Source organism: Mytilus trossulus, chromosome 1 (assembly GCF_036588685.1).
Source record: "Mytilus trossulus isolate FHL-02 chromosome 1, PNRI_Mtr1.1.1.hap1, whole genome shotgun sequence".
Taxonomy (NCBI): Eukaryota; Metazoa; Mollusca; class Bivalvia; order Mytilida; family Mytilidae; genus Mytilus; species Mytilus trossulus.
Window position 1 is genome coordinate 85,134,789 of NC_086373.1, and position 26,524 is coordinate 85,161,312.

The window sequence follows — 26,524 nt, forward strand, 5'->3', positions numbered from 1 at the left end:
TCAACAAATATATTTTTTTATTTGATAAATAACATAAAATATTAAATTCCATAAATTAACAATTTCAAAGAATAAAATACCATGTAAGATTGGTAACATTTAATTAATATAATTTATATGTTGTTATGTCTGCTTTTGAATCGAATGCTGTTGGGATGTAATTGTGCAATCAATAGGATATACAATAATTCTCATTGAGAAAGTATTTATACCAATTGATATGATCAACAACTGTATTTCAACCTGAATCATGATTACTTTTTTATATTAACATATGTAATTTTCTGTGAAAATAGGAGTATATATAAGCAGTTAGCTTGTTTTAGACAATGACTTTGGTTTTCATGAGACATTTTGGCTTGAAATATAATGATAATCTGTCAGTTACTCTTTCTTGTAATGTTCTTTACAGTAAAAACAAATGATGAAACCATCAAAATGTAAAAACAAGTAAAATTGATGATTAAATATGAGATGCATTTTTAATGATTCCATTTTACTGCTAGCTTTTGCCAAGCCTATCATAGTCTTCATGAAATAAAATGTAATTTGATATCAAGTTGTAATATAACACATTGTTGTTTACATCAAATGGAAATTGTTAAATTCTATTTGATATTTTAATCACTTTATCTGTGGTCCCATGTAATTGCAGTCTAAATAGAACATTAAATACAATAATTATTCTTCTGTTGTGAGAATACAAAAGACAAATCCACAATTTCTTCCTTACACATTTATGAAAGGTTAAAATATGGAACAACGAAAATACTTTGAGATATATGTCAACCAAGCTGATAGGAAAGAAAGCATTTACAAGTACTGCAATATTTGCTTAAATTGAGACCTTTTGTGACTAAAGACATGATTTAGATTTATTTTTTGTGCATTTCATAATTTGTTTTTCAATGAACATATATTCTATGTATACAAGATTTACTTTCACAAGTTCTTATATGAGGTTTGGTAAAGACAGGACTTCAAGTCTCCAAAATTATGAAATAGAAATCTACATTGTTCATTTAATTATACAGATATTATCACAATCTCCTTTACAATAAGGATTTCATTTTGAAATTATGCAGATTAATATATGATGAAATAAACAAGACTGACTAGGATTTTAACTAGTGCATGTATATTAAGCACCTTGTATTAACATAGCCAGAAGATATTAAAAGCCTTTTATATCATAACCTTTTTCATGTATCTGCATTTCATGCATTTCAGAGCAGCAAAAGAAGTACACATGATTGTACAATATATTACATCATATCAACAAGGGATTGGTTTTATGAGCCATCTCCTAAGAATGTGTATTTTGCCACCAAAATAAGACAAGTTGTCTTTTATCATATGATATTTGCCACAAAAAAACTGGAATGCAAATAGTATATTTTTACCATGTGACAACTTCAAAGATATGGAGACTTTGGTTAAAACAACACAGTGTAGTCAAATCAGCTTCAATTATGAAAACATTCACATCATGCAGTCGCTAAAAGACATGTGCTTTAAATTTTAAATTTTCATATTTTTACTCAACCCTGTACTTGGTAAGGCTACTAAACTTTTAAATGTTTTACAACCAGATGAGCCTGTGACAAATCATGCTCTGAATTAATAATAAGAAAGTATTTCTATAGTTTTCAGTTTTTGTTATCTTCTGTTAAATCTCTCTGCCCAAATGTCCATCTGTCCATTATCAAACAACAGGCTTTTAGTAGGGTATGGTGTACTATGTTCACCACCAGAGGGCGTTGATGAATCCTGGGCAACTTCACCTGAAACTGCCTGAAAGGAAAAATATGTAAAATTAATTATTTGAAACTTGGCAGTCAGTGATAAGGATTAAAATTGAGAAACATTTAATAACGTGATAAATGAAGAAAAAATAAACTAACGCTTTTCTTGAATTATTTCAAGAATTAAAAAGAAAAAAATCAGACTTTGGCCTTATTTTGCGGTTTAATTACCAAAATGGGTATATTTACAGGAACATCATTTTCTTAAGGTTATCTAAGTTATCTCCCATTAAAAATAAAGTAAATATCTATATTTTTAATAAATGAAAATGTCTCTGTGTTGATGAAAAATGTGAATATTTTCATATTTAGTTATATTTTTTTTTTACATTGTAGACAGTAACCAATTGTAATTTGTCACACATTATCTTTTTTTTACGCATTAGAAAAATCTAAAACAAGACAAAAATTAAAAGACTTGTTTCCTTTAAAATTACCTGACATTCTGCTATAAAATCTAACAACATCAAAGTTAACCTTCTGTTGGAATGTAGTAATTCTTCTAGGCTAAAATAGAAGGAATAAAACTATTAAATAAGGGTTATATGAAATTATCTGTTTATCAAATGATTTTTTTAAATAACAGGAGACTGTGATAATTGGTCGTTTTTTTTAAAAATAAATTTTATAAACAATATTGACATCTGACATACCCCTTTATTACTTTGTCTCCGTAAGGTAAGGAAAATATTTTATAGAAATCTATTTACAATTACATGTATACCATTGTTACATTTTTGTTATGAAACATTTATGTACTGTTAAAAATACCAAGTTTACATACCTTGTTTTATAATTTATAACAATTATGGTTAACCATATATTTATGACTTATTATGAAATTATTGTTTGTAGGTCTTTACTTGTAGATAAGACTTGAGAATGATATGAAAAGAATAAAAATATATTTTACAAAAAAAGTTTACATACCTTTCATTCTTAAAAATTTCATTTGAGACAATCTTGGCACATGTTTCCTTGTTCAGATTAGGATCAAACAATGGAATGCCAAAGAAACAATCTAACAAAACCCAATCATCTGGTTTAGTAAAATGATCACAGGACTTTTTCCGAGAATTTGAACAAGTGTCTGATTTCAAATCTAATGACATTGTTTGTTTTACATTTTTAACGTCTAAGTCATTTGATTTATGTGAAGAATCTGAGTCTAACATATCCAGTTCTGAAGCCAACATGTCTGCTAAAACTTGGTCCTTTACACCATTACATGGATGTGATGGAGAGTTTTCACCATCTATTTTTAAAAAGTTATCTGCACTTGAAATACTGGAATTGTCTCCCTTGACACTAAAATCATAACTAACATCATCGTAAAATTCATCATCATCTGAATCATCTTTCCATACAGCTTTAGAATTTAGACCAGTATTGAGTAGAGAAACATAACCACATGAGTGCTGTAAGTCTATTTTCTCACAAAGGCATTGCACTGCTGGGTGATTCTGAATTATATCTTTAGAAAAGGCACCTGAAAGATTGGATTTTAAAGTTAAAAGTTAAAAAGACATAATTGAATTCTTAAAACAGCACAACCACTAATCAGCTCTGCTATAAAGATGGGTTGTTTCATCATTCATAATTTTTAAAATTTGTAATTTCAAATACATACAATATCTTTATAAAACTGCATGAGACCAAATTTTATCCATTGTTTAGAAATAAATAATTTTAGTTGGACTTGTCTGTTTTCTTACAGCAATACCTCGAACTATTTAAAGTATTTTGTTTGCCTAGGTTGGTTTAATTTATTCTTATTCTTTTGTCACGGTTGGCTAAGTTTGGTCTTATTTTATTGGTCCCAGTTGGTTAAATATGGTATTTGTTTTGGGTCAAGGTTGTTTAAATTTGGTATTTTTTTGTATGTTTCAGTCAGTAAAAATTTGTTTTATTTTGTTGTTCTCAGTTCGTTTAGTTTGGTCTTATATTGTTGGTCAAAGTTGGTTAAGTTCAGTCATTTTTTGTTGGTCTAGATTGGTTTTGTTTGGTCTTATTTTATTGGTTTCAGATGGTCAAGTTTGGTCTGGTTAGATTTGTCACCAATAGTTAAGTTTACTTACCATCTTCTTTTTTAAAAGGAAACGATATATTGACAACCTTTCCTTTGGACTGCCAACCATGTGCCTGGAAAAAATAGGGTTTAATAAAATGAAATAAATTCAACATAACATGTGTACTGCTGTTCTTTAAGAAACTGCAATAACATTCCAAAGAAATGAACTTAAAAAATGTATACTTAAAAAAAATGATCAAGCAGAGAATGTTTAAAATTGTACAGTGAAATATTCTGCAAAATAAATAGCATTCTAATCAATAAAATTGAGAAAGGAAATGGGGATGGGTCAAAGTGACAACAACCCGACCTTAGAGCAGACAACAGCTGAAGGCCACTATTTGGGTCTTTAATGTAGCGAGAAAATCCCCCACCCGTAGGCGTCCTTCAGCTGGCCCCTTAAAAATTATGAATACTAGTACAGTGATAATGGATGTCATACAAAACTCTGAATTATACACAAGAAACTAAAATTAAAAATCATACAAGACTAACAAAGGCCAGAGGCTCCTGACTTGGGACAGGAGCAAAATTGCGGCAGGGTTAAACATGTTAATGAGATCTCAACCCTCCCCTATACAAGTATGTTATTTGAATATTTTAATTTCTAACCTGAACTAAAACAGCAGAGTGAGTAAGAGCATCATTCAGTGTCACCAATATGTTTGAAGCTGCTATAACACCTGGGTCATGACCCCATGTAGTAACTAATAATTTTTCATATTCCTGTTTTATAAAATTTGAAATCAATAATTATTTAAAATAATATACAAAAGTAAACATAAAATGAAAGCAGATAAATTAAATTAATGCCTATTTCTGTATCCTGCAGATTGCTCTGAGGGATACGATTGCCATTGTTTTTATTGACACATGTATATAGCTGGATATTGTTATTTTCAAAACTAATTCAACTGCACATGTAAAATGTAATTTATATTATCTGAATAGTTACTCAACCTAAAATTATAAAAACACTAAATATAATTACTAATTAATTCTGATTTTGAGTGTTGTTAAAAACATGCATATAAGTCAAGTAAACAAAATTATTATTATACTGAGTTGAATATAATAATCTGTTTAAATTGACAAAAGCACATAGGAGATATTTTACCTGACGTATACTGGATAATACTTTACCTGAAAAATACTGGGTAATCTCTGAAGACGTGTTCCTTTCACCAGTAACATAGAAGGTGGACCATTTCCTGTTAACTTGTACATGAATAACTTAAACCACACAGAATTTGCCTGAAACAAAAATTGATCTCTCTCCACTCAAACTGTACTGTTCAGTTCAAAGGTAAAATCATATGTTAAACCTATGCATAAATAACAAGGAACACTTTTCAACCAACTGTTTTGAAATATAAGATTTTAGTTGAAATTTAAATAAACAAATAAATAACCACGAACTTGTTTCTATTTTGTCATTTGACCTTACTTTGCACTTAGTTTGTCATTTCATATCTTTCATTTTCATGAACAAAAAAGTTAAGCAACAGCAACTCATTTACTAGTATTTATCTGAGTTTTCAAAACAATAAAAAATCTAATTCAAATCGTACTGAGAAATTCAAACATAGCTGAACATTTCAAAACTTTAAAATATGTAAGTTTGTATTTTTGATATACCACTATAACACTTATGCATTGACATCAGAGATGGATGAAACAGTTTTTAAATATTTTTAAATATACCTCAGCTATAGCAGGGCCTATATGTTGTGGTAAACAACTGGTTACTGGTTTAATTTCATAACTCAGTGGAGCCATTGATACTAGCAAACTACAAACATATATTTCTATATGTAAACATAAACAAATGTTTATCACATATTCATTCAGTATAAAAAATTATAATGTATATTATGTTTAATTTTTGTTTAGAAAATTTATATATAGTAGAACCACTAATTATTACCACTTTATGACAGCAAAATTTAAACAAAACAAATTCACTGAATTAGAGGGTAAATTGCTATCAACCAAATGCATGTTAAGCATATCTTCAAAGTCTATACATAAATAGTTAGGTTAAATAACAAGAATGTGTCCTAAGTACACGGATGCCCCACTGGCACTATCATTTTCCATGTTTCATGGACCGTGAAATTGGGTCAAAAGTCTAATTTGGCTTTAAAATTAGAAATATCATACCATAAGCAGCAAGTGTACTAAGTTTCAAGTTGATTGGACTTCAGCTTCATCAAAAACTACCTTGACCAAAAACTTTAACCTGAAACTCCCATTTTCATTTTCTATGTTCAGTTCACCGTGAAATTGGGGTCAAAAGTCTTATTTGGCTTTAAAATAAGAAAGATCATAGCATAAGCAACAAGTGTACTAAGTTACTAGTTGATTGGACTTCAGCTTCATCAAATACTACCTTGACCAAAATCTTTAACCTGTGGACAAACGAACGGACTGATGAACGAACGAAGGAGCCACAGACCAGAAAACATTATGCCCCTATACTATCGTAGGTGGGGCATAAATATATATCACCACAGTATGGTTCTTTGCAACTAGTTTTGTTATTCACTTGTCCATCAAAATGATGACAGTGAATTAATTGTACCTATAATTTCTGTTTAATACTCTAGCTCTAGTAGCATGATCTAATCCTAACAAACTTTCACATCTAATTAAATCAACAGCTAGGCCATTCCCATTGTCTGTGTCTATATTTAGATCTTTGTTGTATCTCAGGAACTTCAATGTATCTCTCAAGGTCAGGGCATGTTGGAAGTATCTTCTTGCTTCACCTTCAGCTTCAAACCCAACCTATGTAACATCAATTTATAATTATTGTGGATATTTTTGCATGTATTTGAATTTGTAAGTTTGTTGGATAAATAAATGAATATTAGTACTAGATAAATAAATTTGTACTTGATCTGTGGTAATAAGCAGTATGTATAAGTTCATAACATTTGGTTGAGGCAAACTTATGTTAGAGAACAGAACCCAAAAAATCAGCATTTTTTCCATTTGCAAAGGGACATAACTGTAGAACAATTAAAGTGACACCTCAAATCTAAAGTTGGAAAATGGAATCAAATTTGGGATGTTTAGACGGACAAGGGTTACACTTCATGCCCCCTCCAATATGCTGGGGAAAACATGCATTATAAGTATACCTTTCCAAGTTCTGTTAAAAAGCTATCCAATGATTCGTCACTCAACTTGCCAACCTCAAACATTGTAACAGCATGGCTCTTTAATCCCTGTAAACAAACTTATAGTTATAAACAGCAGTTGTTAATCATTCTACTTTAAGAAAAACTTGCTCTTATTTTCAAATTATGTTTTCAGATAACAAAAGATATAAGAAGATGTGGTATGAGTGTCAATGAGTTAACTTTCCATCCAAGTCACAGTTTGTAAAAAGTTAACCATTATAGGTCAGAGTACGGGCTTTAATATGGTATAATCATATTTCATGCACTTTTTGAATAAATACTGTTTAAACTAACTTAAGACGTATGTTCACAATCTTGTGTCTTCCATTACCTTCACTTTGTCTAAAAATTCTACTACAGTACATAATTACTTACTGGTGATAAATTTCCCATCATAAGGAAGGCAGTAAGAGTAGAGTCAAAGAGAAAAGCTATTCTTTTACTTCCTCCACTGGTGGCACTTTCTTCCTCTACAATATACAAAATAAAGCTATCATCCCATCATTCTACAAGTATTTTAAAATCTATTATGGAATTAAGACTTTTAGGTATTCAAAACATTTGTTTGTTTAAGATTATCCATGTTGAATAAGAAAATAAGATGATTATGTAATTTCACAGAGTTCAATGGATTGATTGTTGTTGGTTAATGTTCAGCAGCTCAATGGAACCAATGTAGCACTATCGCAACCATTTGTACTTTCAAAGTATATAGTAATCAGTGCTGTTTTTGAGGACTTGTATACAAACTTCCCATGTTTAGCCCAGTAAGAACTGAGATTGCAATGTAATTCAATGTTTATTTTTTTATAAGGCTGGTACGTTACATGATTATAAACGTGAAAAATATCTGTTTCTTGTATAATTTTTATAACTTATGTTCAGTTTTATTTTTTGGGATAAAACTGTATATGAACTTTATTAAACATACTAACCCATAGCTTTTTCTAGAGCACTGACATCTCTTTTCTCCTCCTGTACTGTGGTATCAGCTAACTCCTTCAGTTCTACTTTTTCTTCCTTCCATGTGACAATCAGCTGATCTGATGATGGTCTGTAAACACAAGCCACAAGGATACACTATTATTTCTAAAATTTTCTGAACTTCTAGGACTGAGCAAATGTTTAAACATCAGGAAATAAATGGGAAATGTGTCCATGTGACACAGATGATGCTCCTTCTTGTCATTCATATAAAGTTATAAAGGGACATAACTGTAAAACAGTAATAGTGATGCTACCCAAATTTGTACTGGATCTGAGTTTTGTGGTTATAACAATTGTGTGTAAGTTTGATAACATTTGGTTGAGGATAACTCAAGTAAGAAAATAGAAACAATCTAGTGTCTCTAAAGAGCATGTGTCGCTCACCTTGGTCTATGTGCATATTAAACAAAGGACACAGATAGATTCAGGACAAAATTGTGTTTTGGTGATTGTGACGTGTGATGTGTTTGTAGATATTACTTTACTGAACACTCTTGCTGTTAAAAATATATCTATCTATTAAAGTATTATGCACTGTACCCCATGTTCTATTTTTAGCCATGGCGGCCATCTTGGTTGGCTGGCCAGGTCGGACACATTTTTTAAACTAGATACTCCATTGATGATTATGGCCAAGTTTGGTTAAATTTGGCCTAGAAGTTTTAGGAGAAGATTTTTGTTAAAGATTACAAAAATTTACGACCAGATGCTCTGCAGTGCACATCTTTATACAACTACAGAGGTATAACCCTGAGCGGTTGGGGCAAGTCTGGACACAACATTCAAGCTGGATACAGGTCTGAATTTGAATTGTGATTAAATAGTTGACACAGCATAGGTTTCTGACACAGAATGAATGATAAACAATTTTACTCCTTGTCAGATTTGCTTTAAATGCTTTGGTTCAGAGTTATAAGCCAAAATCTACATTTTACCCCTATGTTATATTTTTAGCCATGGCAGCCATTTTGGTTGGCTGGCCAGGTCATCGGACAAATTTTTAAACTAGATACCCCATTGATGATTATGGCCAACTTTGGTTAAATTTGGCCCAGTAATTTCAGAGGAGAAGATTTTTGTAAAAGTTAACAAACGACAATGGACAACGACAACGACGACAAATGCCAAGTGATGAGAAAAGCTCACTTAGCCTTTTGGGCCAGGTGAGCTTAAAATCCAGCAATTTTTCCATTTGTGGAATGATATAACACATAACTCTAGAAAGGTTTAAATGACACCACCAAAATTCATTTCAAAAATGTTTTGTGGTAATAAGCATTGTATAAAAGTGTCATAACATTTAGTTGAGGCAAACTTAAGTAAGAGAATTGAAACGAAAATTTCAGTAAGTATTCTTTTTGTAAAGGGGCATACCTCAAGAACAGTAAAAGTGACACCACTAAAATGAAAAAAATCAGCTGTGTTTTTTGGTAATATGCATTGTGTGAAAGTTTCAAAACATTTTGTTAATGGCAACGAAAATAAAGGGGAATACCTCTAGAAATAGTAAAAGTGATGCCACAGACAAAGAAGAGTACCCTTAATGACCCTCCAGCTGGAGCATAAAGATCCTCCCACACTAAATCTACTTTCTTTTTTTAAAAGTAAATTGACATAAATAATATGAACATTAATCAATAACCAATGTCTAGAATTAAAACTTCCCTTTAGTTCCTCACAAATTCATTTTTAATGTACTAGCACTTACTTTTTAGATGCCTGTGTAACACTAGTCCATGAAGGATGAACATCATCTGAATTGATTGATTCTGCTCCTTTCTTCTTAGCAAAGCCAAGTCTACAGTACATAGAAACTGCATTCTGGAAAATATCATGGTATCATTACAACAAAAATATCAAACACTTTGTTCTATTATGACGTCAATCTTTGAAAAAGATCTTCCACAAATTTAAGGTACTTTAAAAAAAAAAAGAGTATTTTTCTGTTCAGTTTTATTTAATGTTGGGAATATATGCTTTGTAATCTATTATTAAAGTCAGACATATGTTTTTCTGTTTTCTTGTAACACAAAAAATACCTCCTTTTCTACATTTCTTGGAACATTTTCTACTTTTTTTTAGATGGCGACTCCCATTGGGGGAAACTTTGAATTGGTTTGATTTAATATTCAACTTATAGATATGTTTTCTCAGATCAGAAAAAAACAATGTGTTTAAAACTAACAAATCTTTAAAGGAAACATGTATTTTCAATTTGCAGATGCTACACATGTATTACATAAATAATTTAAATTACCTTTACAAGTTCAAGGTCAATCTGGAGAACATTGGCCAGCTGGAAAAATAATTAATATTGTTAGACAAACATTAAATACTGATAGTTAAATTTATTGACTAAGAATGTAAAAAGTTGATGTTACATAGAATGTATATATTCAACTTTATTTCAATGTCTGTAGATTTTTTTCCAAAAATGTAAAGATTCTATCACATAATTCTTTTTTTCCCCATATGATATTTTATGTTAATGTATGTATACTCACAAATCCATGGACACTAAAAAAGTTTCAGACTTTTTTTCTTTACTTTCTGGGTTTAGTGAAAACAAAATCCTTGAAAATAGCGTGAAGAAAGTTAGCTTTTATTCAAGTGCTTCTAATGAGCCTTTAAACTTTTTTAAGCCTGGTATCTATGATGAGTTTATCTATATACATTTGAAAACATTATATTTCCACACAAAAAAAATCCTGCTGAAATAAGAAGATTGAAGGATGACATCTAAAAAAAAGAGGACCAACAGTTCACTCATAAAAGTACTCTTGGGAGATTTTTTAAAGACTCAGTGTCTTTTAGAAAATGTAAACTTAAACATCTTCATTAACATTGAAAAAAACATGACCCTAATGTAGTTAATTTTTTTACATGCCATTATATTTACAAAATACTAGTTCTTTTAGTGTCTATATCAAGCTATTTCAAACTGTGTTGAGGTTTTGTTTAACAAGCTAAGTGTAATAACAGAATGCAAAAGGAATGAACTGTAGATTTAATACAATACCTTGATAAAAATATATAATGTCATTTAAAAATTGGAACACAAAGAATTCTTTCAAATAGATTTCATCATCATACCTCTAAAAATAATTTTTATCAAGATATTTACCTCAGACACAGTTGTATGTTCATCAATAGATACAAATATTTTGTACAACAATGTCTCGAAATAATCTCCTAAAACTCTATTCATCACAAATCCTTCTAATGGAGGCACTGAAAAACAACAAATCAGAGGATACTATATTATCTTGTCATCTTAAAAACACTTTTAATTAATTTAGTTATCTCCCCTGTTCAAACTTTAATCTATTTTAATATATAATTCAATGTTTTATTATCAACGTCGTCTTAAAGCATACATTTGATCTTTTAAGAAATTTCTTTACGTTTATATTTTCCTAATCAATTCATAATGTAACAAAATAAGTCACACATCCAAGACTGCTACTGTAAAAAATGTAAAGATTATATCATGTATGAATAAACACTTCAAAGGTAGATTTTAAATAAAACAATGATAACATGGAAAGCAATAATTATCCTGATATATTATTACCTATTATACAATCATCATCATCTATAGGTACGTCTACATATACATAACCTTTTCTATATAAAGCTGAAACGAACAAAAAACATTATTACTACTCATTGACAATGATACCAAATCTTCATATTTCTATATAATAGAGTAAATAGTGATTCTAATGCAACAACGTTTGTAACGTTCATTTTGATTGGATAACGTCACCTATTTACATGGCATCAATTGACAATTGATGCTATGGGACGTACGCGCTAGCGCAGACGGCATATGACAGATTTTAAATACATGTTTTAAAGTTGTTTTCTGTCAGTTTCACTAGAATGGAGATAACAATATTGTATTTTAAGCTCCGACGGCATCAATTGGGGATTTGATGGTCGCAAATACCCGTTTACTGTCTCCTTTAACGCGTTGCCAGTAAACTCAATTTGCAACCATCAAATCCCCAATTGATGCCGTCGGAGCTTAAAATACAATACAGTTATCTCCTAATTCTTATTTTCTATTAGATACTTCAATGCAATTCAAAATAGGAATCAAACCCAATTTTTAAAAGATAAGCAATAAAATGACACCCACTGTCCTTCTTGGTATTCTAAATTTGTACAATTTCTAATGGAGGTCCAAAAGTATGATTTTTTAAATACAGTAGGGGTGGAATGTTTTTTTTCTTTTTCTTAAGGACAATACAGAGATTCTTACACCAGAGCTTTACTGGAAATATATTGTCAGATCTTACCATGTAAGGCTTCATAGTCAATTTCTCCAGCAGTTTGAGTACCATTGTCTATGATGCTGTCAATTATTAATTTTTCTGTCTGTGCACATAACTATAAAATAAAATAAATAGTGATTAAATATATCAAAACTTGTCAATTAATCATTTGCAGGGCTCTCTTCAGAATCATATGGACAAGCTAATTCTTTTTTTTTAATCTGATAGGGAGAAGTAGAGAGAACTAAAAGGTGCTGGTTTGTTTAGTGCGCTATAATGGCTTCCCCCCCCCATGATATATCTTAGCATTTGCATCCATTCTTTAATTATATTTTGTATTGATCATTACTGACTTTATTTCATGACTGAGAAAACGATTACAGTAACATTTGTTTCATATTACAAATTCTGCCGGAATTACCATTTACAGTTACACAAACAATGTTATTCCTACTTGTAAGATTTTCAATTAAGCATCTAGCACTATTGCATATTTAAAGAAAAAAACCATTAAAAATGAGAAGAAATGATCATAAAGGTTCAATGAGGAAAACTATTCTATTATTGATATTCATTGTTTCTCATTGAAAAATGTGTAAATTTTACATTTGTATCAAAATATACACTTGTAACTGTCAGTATTCCATACAACGATTTTTACCTTGATATCTTCTTCTGTTATATACCCTGTAGAGATGGTCCACCAATGATCAATCAGTAATGTATCTATTGGTTGGATAGGTAATAATTCTTTTGGATTTTTCTTTCGGAAAAATTTCTGTGAAATATCAATGGAAACATAAATCGTTATCACAGAAATATTTCTTGCCTATTTGTTATTCATTAAATTTTAGAATTGTATGCTCTATTCCACTCAAAATCCATTTTTTTGTAACCATCTGATAAAATGATTTCTTGTATGAAATGAATTTGAGAATATATTTTAGATATAAAAAGCAATTTTATATCCTTGTCAATTAATTGTTATCATACAAAAAACCAAAAAAAACATACTAAAAAAGAGAAGGGTTGACAAAATAATTTATTTAAATGTAAAACTCATTTACTACCAGTCGTGCTGTTCCAACCTAATGATAAATAATACTAACCTTGGATGACCGACACTGGTTCATTAAGTCAATATACTGATTTCTACCGATTCCTAGAAGTCTTAAACCTGAAAACAAATATTTTACCTTTAATAAAAACAAATTTTTCACAAACTCTATTTTCATCCCAAAAACTGTCACAGATTAATTTGTCTTGCAAAACTCTTTTGGAATGGTAATTCTCACATGCTCTTATCATTTGTTGTTCATATTCTTTAAGGCCTAAAAATCAAAATTGTCTGTGTCCTGTTTTCCAATTAACCCTTATTTCTTGTGGCTGTTTTGCAGACCCTAACATTTTTTATGAGACATTAGCAACATAAATAACTTGAAGATTAAATTGGATTTGTTCCAGAGATGACGGAAGTTTTATTATAACAATAATGGACGTCAAACTATCTGTGCACTTTTCCCCCCTCATTTTAAGCAAAATAAAATATGAATTTTTGATTAAAATTTATATTTCGCTGCTATTTAGCAATTTAAACTAAACATGGACTGGAGATGGACCAACAGTGACTGGAATCTGTATTCTTATTCATATATATATATACATGATATCTGCAACTAAAGCTTTTTTTATATATACATGATATATGCAACTAAAGCTCAGCTGACACAGAAAAACAATTTAAGGAAAGATATAATGCCTGACATGTAAAAAATTGACAATTAAAGTCCTGTATCTCTTGGAAGAAAATCCTGAAAATTCTAGCCCAGTGAATTTTTTTCCAGATAAAGGATCACAACAAATTTGTTACTGTTAAAAGTCCAATGTAAAATATAGGAAATTGTCAAAATAGAAACAGAGCTTTTTTACTGTCAGTCCTAAAGTAGTGTAAAACTTTAAAGAGACTTTGTTCTAACAAGTAAAGCCCACACATTCAATAGCATTTAATGTGTAAAATCAATGCCTGAAGAGATTTTTGAACAGTTTCACAATGAATTGACTTAAAAGGGAAACAATAATTACTGGCAAAATTTCATATATATTGATTTTGCTTTCTAGTCTTTATGATTTTTTTAGTTTTTATGAATTTTAAGATAATTTCTTAGGCCTAAATCTTTTTGCATATTCTGCATATAAAAGCTTGATTTAGCTGAAAATTGGAGTAAATTGAAGAAATGATAAAAAATTTATAAAAGAGAAACTGAAGAAACTTACAATCAGCTGCAGTAAAGTTTGGTAACGAGTCATAACTTTTCTCTTGTGACATGATATCAGACATCATATTAATATAATATACAAATGGTGTAACTCTGAGTCCTTTGACGACTATGTCAGACAGATGGTATGGGTATAACATCAGGTGATCCTGGCTGTACTGTAACATATCCATGTAATATCTCTTCTCATCTTTACGTATTGTCTTTACTAAAAAATATATGATATGTAACAGTTTAAAATAATAAATACTCAACAACTGACAATGTTTTTATATGTTAACAGCAAGTGTTTCATACTCTGTATTTTTTGCTTGAAATACAGTGTAATTTTATTTTAATTGTACCCCAAGTTTTTAACTATCTCTAGATTTGTAATTTCAATGTGTACATGACTGCATACAGGTACAAGTATAAAAAAAAAAAAAAAAAATGTACATGAACATTTTTTCATAAAATATATCAACTAAATTTCAAAATTTAGATGACAATACAGTTTTCATATTCTGATATATTTACTATTTCTTTAATTAACTGTAACCTATCTCAGAATAAACACATATGCATAAATTACTAAACATGTGTTCATGTAAGTATGGTAAATTTTAACTTATTTCTATGCTGAAAGTTAAACGTAAACAAAGTTGATTGATTGGTGTCTCATGCTATTTTCAGCACTATTGGCTGATTCAACTTTATTTGTGGTGGAAGTCTGGCCTGAAGAGAACCATAGACCTTTGGAAGGAAAACTTCTAATCCTAGTTAATTAACTTTTGTGCTTTCATACATTGTTTTTGTATGTTAATTATAACTGCTTTAGATCTCATTTAATAGTGTTTTTCAATAGTGATAGTGATTAGTTGTAACATAAGGTTATTGGTTTTATTTGATTCAGAAATACATACCAATATTTGCTTTCCATCTCAACTGATTCTTTATACTAAAGGAAACAATGGCTTTGTCATACTCTCTCTGAGAATTTCCCAACACCTGAAAATATTTAACAGTATTTAAAAGGAACTGATATGTTTGACTGATTTTTGAACCAAATAATAAAGTAACAACTAATAGTGAAATTAATAAGATTTATAATGAATACAAATGATTCAAACAACAGATGATATTGAACAAACTAAAAACCAACTTTAACAAGCAACAATATCACATCGAAATGGTAACAAGTTTCAGTGGGACAGACAACTGCAAATAGAAGAATAATTGTTGTATGACGTCAATAGTTAAACAGCACAGATTTTCTAATGGCAATAAAGTTTATACACATATATATAATTGCTATTGCCAGCTGACCCAGGAATCCGTCCCACTTAATGAACTGTTGAATTCATACAACAATCTCTTTTCCATTATGACGTCATATATTTTGTATTATGATGTAAAAAATTTCTAGGAACCTGTGTGATGTCCTGTAATGGCGGACAAATAGCAATAAAGTGTATTGACTATACAACTTATCGTTATTTGTCCTCCATTACTGGATATCACACTGGTTCCCATAAAATTTTGACTTCATAAAACAATATATCTGACGTCACAATGGAAAAGTGATTGTTGTATGCTTCAAAAGTTCAAGCGGCCTGGTCAACCGGGATTAGCGATAAGGTGTATTGTCATGGGACATTCTGACTGAACAGGTTAAGATATTATTTGCTTTGTGAACAAAATGGTTCCACGAAAACACCAGTTGGAAGTTCACGTGTGGGACCATATTTGGTCACTCAGTACATACTAATAAATTTCCCTGTTTGAGTAACAGGAGGTTTTTGGGACTCCAGACATTATATTTCTAGAAGATAAATTTACAAAAAAATCATAATATGGTCTCTACCTACCTACCTGGATTCTACCTGGATTATTGCGGCGATCATTAAGTTGAAAACTTCTTTTGCCGCCTCATAATTTACTTGATATTAAATTACTTATTTTAACTGTGAGCTGTGCGCATAAATAGAACGAATAATTTTTCTGTACTTCTATACATGTTGTACGATGGTTTCCACAATATTTTAAATACTTGTCGCATACATTTATAAACTGCTGCATTTATATTAAAATGTTATGTAGGATTTAACTTCTTCCCATTCCAATGTTCATCATTAATATGATTTTTTTTTAAATATTGACAGATTCTGCACAAACTTTTACTGTTGAAAGCTATATAATATTAAGACTATTCCATTATGTAGGATTAAACTTCTTCCCATTCCAAAATGTTCATCATTAATATGATTTTTTTAAATATTGACAGATTCTGCACAAACTTTTACTGTTGAAATCTATATAATATTAAGACTATTCCATTATGTAGGATTAAACTTCTTCCTATTCCAATGTTCATCATTAATATGATTTTTAAAAATATTGACAGATTCTGCACAAACTGTTACGGTTGAAAGACTATTCCATTGATCAATGATCCTTTGAGAAAATGAATGGAGACGCTGAGTTGAATTACACCTCTTTTTACTTAATTTCCAAGGATGTCCTCTAGTAGAATTTGTAGATAACTCAAACATATTTTGCCATTTAATATCATCTATCCCATGTAAAGCTTTATAAACTTGTATCATATCATAACGATCTCTTCTGTATTCAAGTGTTGGAAGGCCCAAGGCTCTCAATCTTTCAACGTAACTTAACATTTTTATACTAGGCACTAATTTGGTAGCTCGACGCTGGATCTTTTCAATTCTCCTTATATCTTTCTTCAAATATGGTGACCACACTGTAGTGGAGTATTCCAACAAAGGACGTATAATTGACTTGTATAAAATAATAAACATATCTTTTTCCAAATAGTCGAAGGAAATACGGATTAATGCCAAGACTCTCTGGGCTTTATTCACACAGTTAGTAATATGTTTATCAAACTTTAGGTTAGGCTCAAAAGTTATTCCTAAGTCCTTTTCTTGAGAAACAGGATTAACCTGGACATAATCATCCTCATTATCTAACATGGTGTATCTAGACAAGTTATTATTTTGACCAAAATGCATAACTTTACATTTACTTGCATTAAACGATAATTTCCATTTTCTAGACCAATCACATAGTCTATCTAAATCGGCTTGCAAGTCCTGGTGTTGTTGCTCATTATCTACAGATGAATAAATTTTTGTGTCGTCTGCAAAAACCTTAATCAACCCAGCAACTGCATCCGGCATATCATTAATAAACGCCAAAAATATCTAGTCACACCTGCTTCAGATTTGGTGGCAATTTGGTCCATGGATGATTTTGGCGAATATTATTTTCAATGTCAACATTCATCTTGATCGTTTAAAAATCAAGTCATCATGTACAATAATAAATAATTAAATGACTGAAGTTGATAGACACCCCCATTTTTCTGCCATGTTGTTAAATTGACGGAAGAGAAACTTTTTTGATACCGTCTTTTTAATTGGACAATCTGAAACCTTTGAGCAAATCAAATTTGATTTTGCAGAATGGTTTTTAATACGCGATTTGTTTACAAATGGCTGACGTTTGACAGAATATTGAGAAAATGGATTAGAGAGGTTGATATGACACAAATGTCAGCCCTTTTAAATTGTGAAAACAGTCATATATCTTAATTCGTATTTAAATAGTTTCTGTATATTTATTTTTAAGCTTTCGAGACGTTTCGGCCACAGAACCCCTTCGCCCAGTCATTTCGGCCAGAGTTTGCGATTCGACAACATAACCCATTCGTTATTCAAGTTGGACACAACCCACCAAGTAGGAAACTGTTCCCCAGTAGAGTAACTATCCCTCATTTGAGTAATCATTTGGTAGTGTAAATAATCTTAATTTTCTAAACATTGCTAAACTAGTCTTTTTTCTAAAAATGGCAAATGCAGCAAATTTTTCAAAAGATGATTATCCTTATTTTGATTTACTGAGAAGATACAAGCATATGAAAACTTAGATGATTTGACAATTTTCAAGGCTGCTAACTTTTTTAAAATCCATAATAAAAATATAGCTCTTTGGAAGAAGTTGTTCCATTTTCTCTAAATTTGTGCCATTTTAAGTCAAAAGACCTATTTTTAGAAAATATTGTTGTTAGCACTATGAAATGATTACTCAAATGAGGGATTGTTACTGATTTGGGAATATTTCCTCATTTGGCGGGTTGTCCCCAACCTGTTATTTTATTTCCATATTTTTTGGGGTAAAATTTCTGTCTAGGTTTTTTTTTGTCAGGATTTGTATCAAAGTTCCTAAATAATAAAAAAAAAAATATCTTCCAACATTATGATTTCTTTCTATAACTTCAATTTCAATGCCCCCAAGGGTGACTGATGAAAGGAAATATGGTCACTTGGTCTTCTCCTGACCGGCAATAAATCGCTTGCTGAAGAGGGGTGTTCGTTTGGCTGTGGGGGATGTATCAAGTTCGCAGTCACGTCTGATGTTTCATGTAAAGAGGATGTGACAACTTTTTGAGGGGTCCGTAGGTGGCCTGTTGCAAGGCAAAATTTCTGTCCTTATCCAATATACCCTCATTTTCTAGTGGCAGTCCAAATTTCCCCGACCATCATCCAGAATGGCCTCTATTTTGACGAGACCTACCTATTGTATTTATTGTTACCTTGTTCTCGTCCTGAACATGCATGAAATATTTGCCACTGGACATTAAGCAACCAACAATCATCATTCAAATAATCAATTTCAATGAGTGAAAGTTAATTCCATGTAATTTGCTACATACAGGAGATTAACAGATTAATATAACCTGTCTTTTTTAAATAGTTAAAATATTACATTTTTATTTAATTTACAATTCAACTTTTAAAACCTTTTCAAGATTTAAGTTATCTTGATATTCGAATCTAATCAGTAAACTTAACCAACTTCTTAAAATTAGTCAAACCCTATGGTACAGTCAGACTGTATGAGTTTTTTGAAAAAGTATACATATGGTCCAGACTGTACAAGTACAGTCCAAATACTCATATGGTGTGTTGGCGGGGACAAACGTGTATCTCTGTTTATAAATGTTAGGGGGCTCGATGGGCAAGTGGTCTAAGTAGTAACTACTGTAAACACTAGCACTTGAATCCAATCTTAATTGACTAGGAAGTTGGATTGTCAGTTTTTCTATCGAATGTCAATGGTTTTCTCCAGGCACTCTGGCTTCCTCAATCAATAAGAATTGATTGCCAAGAAATAGCCTAAATGGGGTGCTTAATAGTGGCATTAAAACACCAAAAATCAAAATCATAATACATGTTTAATTACTGAATTTGAGAATGGAAATGGGGTTTATATGTTAGAGACAACAACCTTACCAAAGAGCAGACAACAGCCATAGGCCACCAATGGGTCTTCATAGCAGCAATAAAACCAGAGGTGGTCTTCAGCTTGCCCCTCAATAAAATTGTGTACAATTATCGAATATCACACCAAACTCCAAAACATATAAATGAACTACATGTAAAATAAAAAAAACATGCAAGACTAACAAAAGCCAGAGGTTCTGACTTGGGATAGGCGCAAACATGTGGCAAAGTTATCAACATGTTTTGAAAGATCTCAACCCTCCCTTATACCTCTAGCCAATGTAGAATTAAGAAATGCTTAGCAATATGAACAGTAAAACTCAGTTCGAAAGATTTTTGTGTCCAATATTACAATAGGTCTCAAGAAACTAAGCAAAATGACAATGATACATGAATGAACAAAGGACTTTTAGCATTTACTGACATGCCAGCTTCAGACCTCAATTAAACTGATTGAAAGATTATGTTTCCATCATATCAGGTACAATCCCTCCCGTAAGTGGTTAAGTAATTATATCATACCATCATAAAATATATGAGAACAAAACCTGTATCATGCCAACAACTGGTTTATTTCCGATGCAAAGACCCTATGAGTGAAAGAATTTCAATTACAAAATATGCAATCCTTAACAACTTGACAACAGTATTAAATGTAACTATATCCTTTCTGAATAAGTCTGTCCAAAAACTACAGCATATTGAACAGTTGAGTCATAAAAAAAAGTGTTGCCTTTAATTAAAATCAATATAAATCATTTCATTTAAAATTACTTTACCAAATAATACATTTTCAGATAACAACTTCAAATTGATCAACATGGGTGAATTACTTACAAATAGGAGTGATGTTTTAAAGGAAGTGTTTAGTCAATACGACCATCATGCAAAAGATGAGTTAACACCTATCCAAGTACAGATGTTATATGGTGATCTAAGAATGGGAAGTGTCAGTTTACCACAGGTACTAATAACAATAGAAATATTTCTTTTTTAATGTACCTCCTAGTGCAATATATATTAAGACATTTAAAACTCTCAACACCTTAAATTCTTTACATTTCTCTATCAAAATATAGGAAAACATCAAAGGTGAGCCAGACAAATTTATCAAAAAATTATTAACATTGTCCATTTATGATTTTATCACAACTAATTGTGAGGGACATCAAAACCAATGGCATTTTATGGTGTTATTGGGTTGCTGTATCATTGACATTTACAGAACATATACATTTATTTATCATGTTCATGTTAAACAAGCACTTAATCCTTCTGGTTATAATTTTCAAAATGAAATGATTAAAGGGTACAAAATAATGTATGATAAAAATCAGTCAGAAAAAAATCGCTTACATGTATCAAGATCTTTAATGGATGAGAGAAAGTAATAAGTAGAACTGTACTAAATTATATATTGTTCTTATAATTACTCATGGTTATTAAAGTAATTATTAAAACAAACTCTTAGAAATTTTAAATTCTTAAAAAGCTGAAACAAAAGAATGTGAAATGTCCAACTGACATTGCTGAAATCCCTAGGAGAAACAATTTAGAATATATAGTATGTCAAAGGTACTTTGTACTTGTTAACGACTAACTATAAAGCACTTAGTGTTCATGTGTAGGAAAGAAACTAAATAAAAATAAAAATAATTAGTATGTTGAAGAAATGTATGTAATTATTCATTTCATAAACCGTCTACAGGTTGTTGCAGCAATGAAGTATGTGTGTGTCACTGGGAGCTGTGTTATGTCAGAACTTTACAACTTATTGCAAGAGCTGGATCGACGTTACTTTCTACTCAATGACTTTAGATGGGAGTTCTCCATGTTAGATAGAAATCAAACAGATTGTATATCAGAGGATAAGGCAAGGTACATGTATGATGTAAAAGGGATTGAATAAAATATGATGAATGATAAGACAAAGCAAAACATGACTCCTTGGATAATAATAAACATGAATGATTAAAGATGGATTCTGATTTTAAAAGGTTGTTCCAATCAATTAGACCATGAAGTCAAGTTTATTTACTTAAGAACAAGCAGTCCTGCATTACAATTTTATCAAATTTTATTGCTTAATGACCAGTTGCAACTATAACATGTATTATTTATGATGACAGCATGTTTTGTATAGAATGTAACTACCAGTAATTTGAATCATCAATAACTTCATAAGTTTTACCTTCAACTTGTAGTACTCAAATTTTGCATTTTGGTTCTGAATATCCTCTATTATTGTGTTACATTTTTGTATTCAGATACCAACTTGAAAGTTGAAATTAGTTATATCTGGCATCATTGCTATACAGAAAACACCTTCTTCAGTTTGAGAATTTTCGTAACTACCATTGAAACTACCATATTCGTGTGTTGTGTTGGTTTGATGAAATTCTTACAATTTTCCAATATTTATTGTAATGATTCAATTATCCAAACCAGTGCTTTGCATGTATAAATTTCTTTGTTTTAGATGGATGGTGCAAGCAGTGCATGGTAAATATTTCTCTAAAAGGAAGTGGGAATATTTTGTTACCCATCGGCCAGCCCCAGGGAGTGGAGTATCATTTGCAGAGATTGAAGTTATGTTATGTGATATACCAAATCGTATGGAGACACTAGATGAACAGAATGAAGCTGAAAAGGAGAAAGATGGTGAGGAAAGGAATGTTTGGTACATGTGTATCAGTTAACTTTATTTATGACATTCATGCTGTTTACAAAATACCAAATCTATACAAAAAATAAGAAGGTACCAACTGGTAAAAGGACAGACAATACATAATCTGCACCATTTTCAGGTATTAATGGTGCAGGTAAACTTCAAATGATTCCAGTATGAACTACTTTTCTGTGTGCAGGCTATTTTCTTATTTTAGCAATACTAAACAGTCAAAAGATGACAAATATACAAAGAACAAGTCACCAAATACCTGTATACCACACAGAACACCCCTCCCCACAACAAAATGTGGATGTTCTGGAAATGTAAGCAGTGCCAGAGTACAGCTGTAAATACATTACTCATTAATACAATATCATGGTATATCATTTTATAAAAGTAAAATCTAGAATAAAGTTAAGTACAAACATGCATGATTGATATATGTATTTAACTTTTTTTTAAAGCTAAATTAAGGAGACAAAGATTGGCAGATGAAGAAATTGAAAGAGAGAAAGAGAGACTAAGAAAAGAAAGAGAAGAACAAAGAAGAAGAAAAGATGAGGTTTGATACACCATTATAAGTAATGTTATTGTCAATAATAAATACTTTATGATATGTAAAGCAAATTGGCACTTCCTGTATCAAAAGCGCAATCAAAATATTTGTTAATCATCAACTTAATTCTGCATATTGAGTTGGTACTTGTTACATTTAGTAATAATGAATCCACAGTAAAGCATTGTTTTGTAGTGTGTGGATGTTTTATTATTTTTACTTGTCTTGCAGGAGAACAAAAGATTAGAGGGAGAACGTATCAGGAAACTAAATGATGACGAAGGTAAGAGTAACATAGACGTAAAACAATTATATAGTATGTACTAAAATTTATATATTTTTTATACAATGTATTTTTAAAACATTTGACTAAGGGAAGTCATTTGAATTATTTTTTACAATTTGTATTGAAATATCAACAAAATTGTAATACAAATAATAATGGTAACTCTGAAAGTTTTGGATGAATGTAGAAAAATCAAGGGCACTGTCTGCAGTAGCTGATTTAGATGAAGAATTTGAAGCTGACGATGAAGTTGCTCAAATATTTGTTGATGCTGGCGAACCTGAGGGTTACGATGAAAATGATTTCGATCCTGAAGATACCAATGAATTTGATGATGAGGTTTCTGAAATAGGTTTGGATTGAGATTGTGACGTATAGGCTTATAGGTGAATGCATTAACTGCTGGTGACACAAAGATGTAGGAATTAAATCACCAAGCATGACTGTGTGTGATTTTGACAAGGCCTATTCACTCTTATATGGTGATAAGGTTATCACAGAACACCAATGGTGATAAGGTAATCACAGAACACCAATGGTGATAAGGTTATCACAGAACACCAATGTTGAAACTGTTATAAAGGACTGATGGAATGGCTTATTTCACTTCTTAACAGTATTAGATAATCACAGATAATATATAAGCTTTTGTAGGTGGATGATAAGATGTTGTGACACATTTATTATGGTTTGCTAACAAAGCTTGCAATTAAAGCACTATCTTGAGAAAAAAGTTTAAAAAGTTTATAATATGTCACATATGCTAAGTAAAGATTGTGAGCATTGTTATTAACTCAGCATGATTAAGTAGTTACATGTATTACTAAAATCTTGGCATAGTATGGTTTAGTATATAATTAAAAAAAACATATTTTGATTTCCAACTAACAAACAATTTTTCCATTAAAAAACACCTTTTTCACTTTTCACTTTTAAGCTAAAAGGTAGTTTGAAAAATGAAAATTTAGATATAATATTTTTGGGGCTTTTTTTTTTAACATAATCCAACATAATTTTGATGAAGGATTTTTTGAAGTATTAGCAGTTTTAGATTTTATAAAGAATTAAAAGATGTGGCATGATTGTAAATAAGACAACTATCTGCTCAAGACCAATGGACAACAAGCAAACCCTTACAGGTCTTGTCCTTAGATAATGAGCAAAACCAATTCATCATTTTATATTATTTATTGGTGTTTAACACCAATTTCAAACCCATGCCTGTATCATTGCAAACAGATATTATCAGTGGAGGAATCTGTAGAGAACAACCATCACCACATATGCACTCTTAGTTTATAGGAAAAGACAAAGTTTAGTTCTATGCTTCCCTGACCAGATACAATGATTTTATTTCAATGAATGAAGGAAAGATATTCTTATACTTGTTAAAGGTTTTTTTTCACAAAGTGCATATCATTGTGCCTGTTTTTTTTTACAGGTATTTGATATTTATAAATACATTAATTTATATATATGTGACCTGTTGAATTTACTAAAACTTGCATGTTTTGTTTTAAGATTACAATAGACAGATAGAAAAAGGTGTGGAGCATATAATTAGAGTATATCTTAGCTAGATGTTTGCTTGTCTACCTATAAAACTGATTTATTATTCTTACAACTGGCATATAAGGTCTTTTAACTCTTCAGTTCTTCAACTTTATTTCTAAATTAGTGGAAGATATTAGCAGGCAAAATCAAGGGAATTGTGCAAATGATGATACAAGCATGAAAATTACCACAAAGCATCATTATTATATACTTTTCAAGAATCAACTGCTGGCCATTAAAAAATATCACTTTTTCAAGATGGCCACCGCTGTTTTCTAAAATGGCTGTTTTTCAGTTTGAAAATACTGATTTTTTTTCTGGCAACTTTTCGTTTACCTTCTTTTAGTGAAAAACAGATGTCAGGTTTGGAAGCTATCTTCCTTACATGTGAATAATTAACTAGACATGAGTATTTGACATATACAGGGTTTGCGCATGCGCGAAAATGTTACAAAATTCATTAAAAAAATATTTTTACTTTTTATTATAAAATAAGTGATTTGGGATTTTCAATGATATTATGATTTGGTTTGATAACATTTTTCAAGGTCATGACACACATGATTTAACAATTTTGCGCATGCGCAAACTATTAATAAACATAATGAGTGATTTGTTTGCACTACCAGGGCAAACTGGTATAAATAGTGGTTCATCTCATTACTCTAAAAGTGTAAAATCTATGATGCCACTGTTTAAAAACAAGCCCATTCAGTTACAATGATCATGTATTTGATGGATAAGAAGAAAAATGTTGTTAATACAAGAAAAACATCAATAGTAACGGCAGATCAGCCACTTTTGGTAATGGATATTCAGTGGGAATTTCCTGATTTGTACAGAGAAGATAAGTTTGTCGTCATTTGAGGTGGATTTCACATTGAAATGACTTGTTATAAAATTCTGGGTAATATATTACGTGAAAGTAGATGGACATATGTCCTCACTAAAACACTAAAACCATTATTGCAACACCTAGAACGGCATATTCTTGTATCTATGTTCAAATATACCTAGGACTAGACATGTGCATCAGATAGCTCTATGTGTTTTAGCTTGAATGGTATATATCGTCTTAAGAAAGCTAAACACAGAAATTATAATCATGTCATGACTCTGTGACGTTCAATGATTTGATAGACTGGTGTAGGAAAATATAGTCACCTCTACCACAGTTCAATTCCTGGCGTTCAATTATAAAATAAGAACTTCTTGTGAATTTGGTAGTATGCTCATTTCATGAGTCAGATTTTGTACAAACAGTCGATATATAGCATGAAACCGTATTCATTTAGGTCTTGATCGTGTAACATATTCTCGATCGCTACCGATCTTCTCCGATATATGGCTTCCCTTCTCTTACGTCATTCACAGGTGGCAATTGATTTTTAAAATGATAATTTCACTGTATGTAAGACCAGAAAATATATTTTTTATAACACAATTGATCAGACAAAAAAATCCCAAAATAATACAATTGTAAAGGGCGATGTGTTGTCATAGGTTTAACCGAAGACCTCATTTAGACGTATTGATGGTAGCTGGACCAGAAGTCAGTAGACTAT

At 30.7% G+C, this 26,524-nt stretch overlaps 2 protein-coding genes across 3 annotated transcripts in view; one reads left to right on the forward strand and one right to left on the reverse strand.

Annotated features, from left to right (window-relative positions):
- Positions 1-18,054, reverse strand: LOC134687744 (protein FAM91A1-like). Its single transcript, XM_063548203.1, has 21 exons — positions 17,821-18,054; positions 15,510-15,594; positions 14,606-14,815; positions 13,441-13,508; positions 12,993-13,109; positions 12,356-12,446; positions 11,626-11,688; positions 11,176-11,282; positions 10,309-10,347; positions 9,760-9,872; positions 8,000-8,118; positions 7,440-7,534; positions 7,023-7,109; positions 6,461-6,666; positions 5,581-5,668; positions 5,020-5,130; positions 4,489-4,602; positions 3,884-3,947; positions 2,736-3,294; positions 2,243-2,312; positions 1-1,794 (listed from the first exon to the last, which is right to left on the reverse strand). The coding sequence occupies exons 1-21, from the start codon at positions 17,890-17,892 to the stop codon at positions 1,660-1,662; spliced, it is 2,613 nt and encodes an 870-aa protein (XP_063404273.1). The 5' UTR covers positions 17,893-18,054; the 3' UTR covers positions 1-1,659.
- LOC134687754 (trichohyalin-like) overlaps positions 18,047-26,524 on the forward strand; it is a 23,099-nt gene continuing 14,621 nt past the window's right edge. The window contains exons 1-7 of one of the 2 annotated variants that reach the window (XM_063548214.1): positions 18,047-18,143; positions 20,690-20,856; positions 21,601-21,770; positions 22,372-22,553; positions 23,028-23,125; positions 23,351-23,402; positions 24,927-24,950. In XM_063548214.1, coding sequence (XP_063404284.1) covers positions 20,713-20,856; positions 21,601-21,770; positions 22,372-22,553; positions 23,028-23,125; positions 23,351-23,402; positions 24,927-24,950 — 670 coding nt within the window. In that variant the 5' untranslated portion in view covers positions 18,047-18,143; positions 20,690-20,712. The remainder of the gene's footprint in view (positions 18,144-20,689; positions 20,857-21,600; positions 21,771-22,371; positions 22,554-23,027; positions 23,126-23,350; positions 23,403-24,926; positions 24,951-26,524) is intronic. The other variant, XM_063548221.1, reaches the window with a different exon arrangement.

Coding starts and splice junctions, on each gene's coding strand:
- LOC134687744 (XM_063548203.1), bottom strand. CDS start 17,892: ATGAATGTTGACATTGAAAATAATATTCGCCAAAATCATCCATGGACC. Junction 14,816..15,509: donor GAGATGGAAAGCAAATATTG/GTATGTATTTCT, acceptor TATATTTTTTAG/TAAAGACAATACGTAAAGAT. Junction 10,348..11,175: donor AACATACAACTGTGTCTGAG/GTAAATATCTTG, acceptor TTATTTTTCCAG/CTGGCCAATGTTCTCCAGAT.